Raw genomic sequence first — 9,644 nt, 5'->3', positions numbered from 1 at the left:
TTGGTTTCTAGTTATACTGTATTGATGTTTAACAAAAAATGAAAAAAGTGAAGATACTGATAACGAACAGTAATCAATCTCATAATCCCAGAAAATGACGACCAGGGTATAAACATAAAGAGGTGGGGTCAGATGCCATGTTAACCAATCACACCTTCCTTGAGCCCTATATTTTGATCAAATAAACGGAGTAATCAGTAGTCAAAATCGGTATGTAAAGAACCGCATCACAATTGATATTAAATACGCCAGACAATATTCGGCCTAATGACAGGCTGTATTTGCAAATCAGATCATTATCATGGCCATAAAATTTGCAAGATGCTGACTTCGAAGGGACTGTTGAAACCCCTGTAACATCAAAATATTTGTAAGTAGCTTGCTTTGGTTTGACAGTTGATCATGCGTAAAACATGCTCTCACGTATCGAATCAGTTGAGAGAAAATATCCACTATATGCAGGTGATTGAATATGGGAAGTTGGAGAGGCATCCCGTGGGTCATATAACTCAGTTATTAGTTTGCAGTTAATGTCTATGGTCAATAAAATATCCATATACTGTGGAGTCTTATTTCGAGTTCACTGGGACATACCGAATCTTCCCGTAGAGATTCGGGTTAGAATACTAGTAGGTCTACAGTACTCCTTGCTTGTCGTAAGAGGCGACTAAATGGGGGCAATCCTTCGGATGAGACCGCAAAAAACCGAGGTCCCGTGTCACAGCAGGTATAGCACGATAAAGATCCCTCCCTGCTCAATGGCCGTAAGCGCCGAGCATAGGCCTAAATCTTGCTGCCCTTTACCGGCAATGGTGACGTCTCCATATGACTGAAAAATTCTCGAGAGGGACATTAAACAATATACAACTAACAACTACAACATACCGAATCGACAAACGAATAAAAATGAATATTGTTAATAGATAAAACGTCGATTTATCTAAATATCGAGTTGAAGGTCACAGATTGAGGGGTGTTTTTTTTCTTGCCATAAAGAAAATTCTACCTCGTAAGAATACAAAAACAAGTAAGGTAATAAAGGAAAACAATTCGTGCCCATTGAAATTCCAAAATACTGATGGAAGGCCCGACCACCAAACACTATGTAGACATTGTCACTGAGGAATCCGACACCTTTATCAGATTCAGAGGATTTGTGTATGGAAACAATGGTGTTTGACACAGTGATTTTTTGATGATTGATGACAGGATATGAATATTCCGGAGTCCCATTTTCATTGAAGCAGCTGTTTTTGATGTCAGAAAGCCGGTGAAGGGCTGCAAAATTTAGACCTATGCTGGGCGCTTACGGCCTTTGAGCAGGAAGGGATAATAGGGATCTTTATCGTGCCACACCTGCTGTGACACGGGACCTCATCTCATCTGATTGATTGATTGCGGTTTTACGCCGTTTTGCCAATATTTCAGCAGTTAACTAATTGAAATATTTTTGGTTGTGAGTGTTTGAGGTTTCCTGACGGCCCCCAATGAGCCTACTCTTTTTCGAAAATCAGGGGAACGATCTTTTGTGTGCCAAGGGAGTTGTGATCCTCGACACGGGGCACCCTTTAACGTCCCATCCGACGGACATAAAAGTTAAAAATACATAAACAAATAAAAAAGATAAACAGTTGTATTACAAAAGTATTCAAATTTTTCTGTAAAAATCGCATTCTTGTAAATATTGTATAATGTAATGATTGTCAATGTTTTTAATAAGTTCTTGCATTGATTGCACATTACCAAAAAGGGTATTCCGTATGGGCGTAAAATCATTGCATTCTAAAAGAAAGTTATAAATAGTTAATGGACAGTCACGAGACCGAAGGATCGACCCATTTAGTCGCCTCTTATGACAAGCAAGTTTTGAATTTACTGAAAGTTTTGTGGAATGTTTGAGAATCCACCACTTCTCTCGCATGTGGTGACTCAATACGTCTGAAGGGTGTCTTTAGCTCAGTGAAACGATAAAAGTTTCACCTGATGTAAGTGAAATAAGAGAAGAAAAGTCCTCTAGTATGCATTTGTGAGGTCGAAATTTGCTGCATTTATTCAAAGGGGCATGAACACGATTTGAGCTGAAAACAATGCTTAACTAAAGTGTTTCTAATGGTCAACCAAAATTTGAATATCAGTTGTTGAGTTACAAGTGAGATACAGCACTCACATTTGGGGGGAAGGGGGGGGTGGGTCTGTAAAAAATGAAACAACACCAAAAGAAACAAAAACAAAACAAAAAACACGTTCTTTGTAATTTTACATGTAAATTACTTGTGTGGTAATTATAAATTTTCAAAATCATTAATACTTGATTTTAAACTACGTACTAATTCATGATTTTAGAAAAATACACACACAAACACACACACATCCAAAACAACAACAACAACAAAACAGTTTAAAAAAAAAAAAAAACAAGAAAAAAAAATCAGGAAAAAAAAACCAAACAAACCAAACACCACCAAAATTTAAATAAGAAGACAACTTAATAATTCTAAAGATAACAACATAAACATTCCATGTTAAAATATATTTGATATGATTTGTGTTAATTGTATAGAAGTGCCGGGTGAGTTACACGTAAATTCGGGTGAACTATGAATGGACAGACACCCACTTATTGGTGAATCAGCTGTACATGGCGTATTATGACTCGACAGGGAGCAGTTTTAATAGGTTTGTATCAGGTAGCCTTTCTATTGGTTGCCGCACCGTCTCATACACCACCGTTACGTGTTGAACTTCCGTTACAGCCCAGGGCACACCAGTAACACGGACCCTAGGAACTACTAAAGTCACATGCTTGTCATTTTGTATTCAGAACTTTAAAAAATAGGAATATAACTTCTTCTGAAAGCTTTAATAAAAGGTAAGAATATAAGCTCAGGTGATATATTTTTTGAAATGCCCTTTAAAGCATTGAAATAATTTTTTTTTTCATTAAAAATTATGAAATTAATGAAGCCAGTACTAAATGATCAATTACTATGCTAATTTACATTTCATAATGATATTCAAGAAAAAAAAATCCTGATTGAAATTATATACATGCTATTATACAAGTTAAATCACACAAAAAAGAAACAAGTTAAATCCCAAAATATAAAAAAAAAACAAGGAATGGCTTTCTATTGGTTTTTCTGTTGTTGTTTGTTTGTTTTTGTATTTTGGGGATACTATACAACTTACATGTAACCTCATAACACACCCTAAACATTTTTATCTGAGGTACAAGTAGTGAGGCTTAGCACTGACAAACTAACCCATTCTAGGCAAGGAAAGCATCAAAGGATACTCGAAATAATTGAATTAGATTCTTTGAAAATGCACAAAATGTCCGAGAATCATTAAAGAATAGATTATTTTTTTCCAAACCAAAGTTCTGAATGTAATATAATTGAGGAAGAATATATCTTGCCAATTACTATGTTAAAATACACTTTATATCAAAATAATTGCACACGCAAAAAAACATGTAATGATCAATCATCGCTATTATAAGGGTACATTTTGCCCTAAGATATTTACGATATCTTCCACTGACTCACTAATGACAAATAAGGAAAACTGGATCATTCATACATTTAGTTCTTTAAAAACAGTATTATCATTATCATTTTTTACAGTTAGATCAATATAACAAAACGATTGGCCGAACTTAATGTAATAGAAAATACCATTGGATCTAACGTAGATAACTGCATAACATCGACCGTGTGTTAAATTGCATGTACATTTCATTAGCTTAATCAAAGAGTTGTTTTATGACGATACCCAAACAAACGTTTATAAATGAAGATAAAACATGGCTATCATGTTTGTCTGAGGTGCTAAGAGAACTTTCAATAATTTGAAAACGTAATTTTTATCAGGAGACTAATGAATATTGAATTTTATTTTGGACATCTAAATATCTTAAAACGTTCTGAACAAGAAGTCGTCCATAGTATTTTTTTCCTCATATATAGGATACGCACATTCTTATTTCTTAGTTTAATACAAAATTCCTGAAGCACTCCATTTCTATGTCGAAAATGCGTTAAATCTGTCTGTAAACCAGAAAATGAATGACTAAACACAGTCAATTTTATTTACCAATGTCGTAATGCGTTAAAGAAAGCTATCAGAACAGCAAAAACAGCGATGTTTCTTTGCTATCCAGGGGCAAATCATTTTAATCACAAAAAAGTACAAAAACGACATTCCATCTTTCCTTTGGGAAATAATTTGATCGTCATTCTTTAATTTAATAAGAATAGACAAGTATCTGGTATTGTTTAGATGTTTAGTTAATCGTTCAGTAAAGTACAACTATTTCTCTTAAAATACACTCACTATACAACTCCTTCATGTGTGCTGTATAAAGATTCTTTAATCTGTTAATCACCAAACACTTTTAACTATAGTATCAACAACTTGTTTGACTTTCCATGAAATGCTTGGTGCTTGCTGATTTTGACTCTTAACAAATAAGAAACACCAGAGGTACACAGCAGCACAAAAGTTAAAAGACTACATGGAAAAGCAAATGTCAATCCAATAAAGGAGTAACCTCGTACATCATACAATACGTTCATATCATGGTCTGTAATCCGTTGCGCTTTTTTTTTGTGGGTTCAAACCTAATTTTACTGGGATATTATACAAAAGTAATAATATCAACTTATAATTATATGCATTTTCTCCACGTGACAAAATTTAGGTGCCAAACTTGAGTTTCAATTTTGTTTTATCCGTCAACTTCTGTTTCTGTCTTTCTGTAGTAATCCCGATGGCAACGCTGTGGATCGCTCTTCTCTCGGTTTTAGCGACCATCGTGTGTGGACAAAACCAGGACTTTGACTTATCTCAGTTTGATTTTAGTGGAATGAACTTTAACCCAAACCAGCCTCCCAGCAATGGCCCCACTCAACCCCCAGCTGGGTTAGCGTTTTCAAATCAGGCATCGGGAAACAACCTGCCACAGCAGTCAAGGGGGCCTCCCCAGGGAAATCCGCCGCCAATGCAAAACCAGCCAATGCTTAGCAACCCACAGCAACAGGGAGCACAAATGGCTTTTCCAACACAAAATCAGAATCTCCCTCCTCAGAACCAATTAACGCAAACGAATATGCAATCTTCTCGGGTGAATAGTCTTACCCCAGAGGAGAGCTGGTTAACAGTAGGGGGGTCTCAGATGCAGAACCGGAACCCGGTAATGAGTGGCTCCATGGGTAACAACATGCCTCTAAATCCTAATAGACAACCTGGTTTCCCAAATCAAAATGGATTCAACCCAAATGGTCAACAAGGTTTTTCTAACACAGGTCCAGTAGGGTCAGGTTTCAGCAATCAGGGACAACGACTGCCTCCCAACCAGGGACCTGGTGGCGGTTTTGATCAGTTTGGGACACAAGGAAATGACATGTTCACATTCAACGTCAATGCCATGGGAGCAGGACCCAGTGATTTTAGTGCTTTCAATGCCAATCCATTCGATGGCACTCCTTTTGGGAATGGACTTAGCGTTAATCCCAACCAATTTGGCAACCCAAACATCGGTAATCCAAACTTCGGCAACCCTAACATTGGAAATCGCAACATGAACAATCGAGGCAGGCCGCAAGTCAGTATTATTGATGCTGGCAATCTTCCCCCGAGCGTCCGAATGGCGATGGATATGAACAGAAGGCCAATGGGTGGATTTATGGGATCTATTCCCGGCGGCTTACCTGGTATGGCGGGCTTCACAGGATTCCAGCCGCCCGTAATGACGTCACCAATCCAACAACAGGGTCGGGGAGGATTTGGAGGATTTTTAAGCAGAAGTAAGTTTCATTTTAGAGAATTAATCTATTAATAAACAAAAAACAAAATAATAGACCCAGGAAATGAAAATCGCCTGTCATTTCAATCGCTGCCATCTCTTTTAGCTATTAGAAAGACATTCATGAAGCAATCCTGTAGTATCCAGCGGGCAATAGGCATACATGTACTTAAACAGATTTATCTGTGTTCGGTATAGGACTATATTTACAAATTTTAAAAAAAAGCAGAGAAAGTTTATAATATTTATTTATATCATTTCAGTGAATTGAGTGTTTATCCTCATTAACATGTAATAAAGACATTCTTATCGGAACAATTAATCCAAACACATGCTGTACTTATTGCATGTTGGTGATGCAAGGAGTGCATTATCATCAAAATTGATGTTCTCTTGGTCTATCAGGCATTTTATTTTATTGTGTGAATAATTAAAATAATAAAACCCAAATTCTTAACAAATTACAATTTCTTCTCCAAATGTGATGATAGCAAATGTCATGAAATTACACACCGAATAATTATGATATACTAGTAACTGATTAATTTGTCCACTGGCAACAGAGGTTTAAAAATAAACGATCTGTCGACGATATTTTAAAAAAATCCTAGTTTTCTGAAAAATAATATCATGGAAAGGTCATCATTATATTTTGTAATCTGCATGTTGCATCGAAATATTCCTAACATATAGTCTAATACTTTACATAGACACAGTGTATTTTCTGGGGGGATACCTGCATTATTAGATAATCTTGAAGATAACACACCTTTATAAATTCGAGTTCTGTCATATAAATAACTTTTAAACCATATGGAAAGATATTTCCCAGATACCTCGTATGTTTACAATTTACACAGAAGTAGTTTCGTGTTAAATTCTATCAAAACCTTTGGATACCAAACACCATAATCATAATATACCTTCGTCTGTAAGCTATATACTTTTAATAATTTTGCGATAGGGTTCAATTAGTTGAAAAACTGTTGAATGACAGATATGAAAAATCTGCTTGATACTTGTAAAAAAAAAATGTGTATGAAAAAATAGTAAACTTGTAATTGCAAACTGTAATTCAAATGCAATTCTTTTCATTAATTCACATACACAGCTTAAAAGTGAACCAGCTTCCTCTTCTTTCTTTTTCTTTTTTGTTGGTTGACGGTCATGAGTGAAGATGCAATAATTCAATTAAATAGAGCAACGATTCCATTGAAACATTATTTGAATTAGGAATACGTTAATTTGTTTATATCAATGGTAAATTGTTAATCAGAGTTTCAGAAAGGATGGTTGCTTGATATTCCTGGCCTGGCCTGAATACTTTTATTTAAAAAAAGACATACCAGGGAGGAGAAACTAGAGTTTTCACTAATAATGATTATATATGAAATTAAGATTGTCAGCTTAAGAAACTATTATTAGTACAAGTACTTATATGATAATAGACCGAATTATTTATGAAAACCCGTTCCTTAGAAGTTTTTAAAATGTAAATGTTTTTTATGAAATTAATACGGCTTAATAGCATCATAAACCAAACAAAAAACATAAATAAAAATTTAACCCCCCCCCCCAAAAAAAAACCCCACCTGAAATCAAATGAAACAAACATGCACACCCAGACAATTGTTGATTTTATATCCCCATGATCATGGACATACATTTACTTGGTGTTTTGTGTGCTCCTTTGTTAGATGAACTGTTTTTATATTCTGATGAAGCGGAGCATCAAAAGCTTCTACATGAGAAGAAAAACATCTCTTGCTGTGACCTTCAAATCGACATTTAGATATATCGACGACCAATAATCATTTTCATTTATAGACATCACAGAGCCCCCCACATCTGCCTCGTACTTAGATATTTTTTTGAAAATGGATATCAACGACAAACTAACCAATCAACGTATGGCAAACTGGATGATTTCATCTTCTCCGTCGTCAACTCCCTATATTTATTTAGCAATATTCCATTATCTCCTGCGTATGATGTTTATATTTCTCAACTGATTCGATACATAAGAGCTTGTTCTGCGTATGATCAGTTTTTAAATCGAGGCAGACTACTGGCAAACAAGTTGATGTTACAGGGGTTTCAACAGTCTCATTTAAAGTCAACATTTCGCAAATTCTATGGTCGTTATAATGATCTAGTTTGCCAATACGACCTATCATTGGTCAAATGCTGTTTGACGTGTTTTATACAGATTGTTAGGCCGTTCTTGGCACACTGATTTTGACTACGTATTACTCCGTTTACCTGATCAAGACATAGGGCTCACGGTGGATGTGACCAGTCGACAGGGTATACTTACTCCTCCTAGGCATCTGATCCCACCTTTGGTATACCCAGGGGTCCGTGTTTGCGCAACTCTTTATTTTGTATTCCTTATAGGAGTTATGAAATTGATCCCTATTCGTCATCTTTGAAACCTTTCATTGCATTTACCGCATGTATAAAACGACTTATTTGCATCACCCCCCCCCCCAAATAAACAGACAAAAACAGAGTCACTTATTGTTGTTTTGTGTATCATGGAGATACATGTAGTAATTTAAATGTTTTTTTGTAATTTTCATTCATAGATAAGAATTATGCGTGGTAAACAACACAGGTACAGGACAGTTAAAATAATTCGGGAGTTTATTTTTTACCACGCCCATTGTAAGTCATGAAGATCCTACAGTGTTTTTAAATATATATATATATTTAAATGTTTTACGTTTTCATTGCAGTTTTCGGTTGAGGGTCATGCTTGGAGCAAGTTGATCAAGAGAATATCTTCTACGTCAATATTTATTTGAGATGCTGCAAGGACTTTTCTATACCGAAGATACCATTTCTTAAATAGTGCTAAATTGATCAGCGGAATGAGGAATTCAAATATCAAAATGTGTCACCGGATGTTTGTCTCGAACTTCTTCATGTTTTGTTTGTTTTTAAATTCTTTTCCAGGGTAGGGAATATAAAATGTTTTATAAAATATTTGTTTACGCAAGAATCAAGCATAGGAAGGCCATGCATAAATTTCTTTCAATACTGGAAACATATTCTTGTGAAATGTCGTACAATTCCAATCTATTGTATGCTGTTATAAAAAATAAATTGTTGATATTCTTATAAAGTCTTTTAAATTTACTTGGTTGTATACCGATATAACGAGTTTCCTTTATAGTCCTGTTGGTTAAAAGATTCCAATTTCCTACTTTTAAGTCCTGTGGGGATCCGGGTTAGAATAGATCTTCAGTATTCCTTGCTTTTCGTAAGATGCAACTAAATGGGGCGGTCCTTCGGATGAGACCACAAAAACCGAGGTCCCGTGTCATAGCAGGTGGGGAACAATAAAGATACCTCCCTGCTCAAAGGCCGTAAGCGCCGAACATAGGCCTAAATTTTGCAGCCCTTCACCAGCAATGGTGAAATTTTTTTTAAACAATATACAATAAATCAATCAATCCTACTTTTAAAACTTCTCATTTTGGGGAGATAACTCTTTAGTGGTTGAATACAATTTGGTTGGGGAAAAAACCTTTATAAATAAACTGTTTGTGTATTATTTATTTCACAGAAGCTGGTAGGTGCCAGGATCGAGAATGGTTATTGATTTAACTGGTGGTCGACATTTAAGGTAGCTCCATCCCCATGTAATGTCATACTAGGTTTTTAGAAAATCTTTATTTGATTAAAATCCGTGCATGTTAAAAATATATGCTTTAGAGGAATTTCATTCACTGGGTATAGTTAATAATCTGGTAAATTGTTTGATACCAAAAACTTTATATTTTCTATAATTCAATCCATTATCTATCTTCTTTTTTTTTAAATGTTGTCAAGG

The 9,644-nt window shown here is 35.3% G+C and overlaps 1 protein-coding gene across 1 annotated transcript; it reads left to right on the top strand.

The window, feature by feature from the left end:
* Positions 1-2,607: 2,607 nt before the first annotated feature.
* On the top strand, positions 2,608-8,933 carry LOC125660428 (mediator of RNA polymerase II transcription subunit 15-like). Its single transcript, XM_056149496.1, has 3 exons — positions 2,608-2,869; positions 4,764-5,807; positions 8,545-8,933. The coding sequence occupies exons 2-3, from the start codon at positions 4,772-4,774 to the stop codon at positions 8,553-8,555; spliced, it is 1,047 nt and encodes a 348-aa protein (XP_056005471.1). The 5' UTR covers positions 2,608-2,869; positions 4,764-4,771; the 3' UTR covers positions 8,556-8,933.
* The last annotated feature ends 711 nt before the right edge of the window (positions 8,934-9,644 follow it).

Source organism: Ostrea edulis, chromosome 9 (assembly GCF_947568905.1).
Source record: "Ostrea edulis chromosome 9, xbOstEdul1.1, whole genome shotgun sequence".
NCBI classification, from domain to species: domain Eukaryota; kingdom Metazoa; phylum Mollusca; class Bivalvia; order Ostreida; family Ostreidae; genus Ostrea; species Ostrea edulis.
Note: the sequence above shows the minus strand (reverse complement) of the source record. Positions and strands in the feature narration are given on the sequence as shown.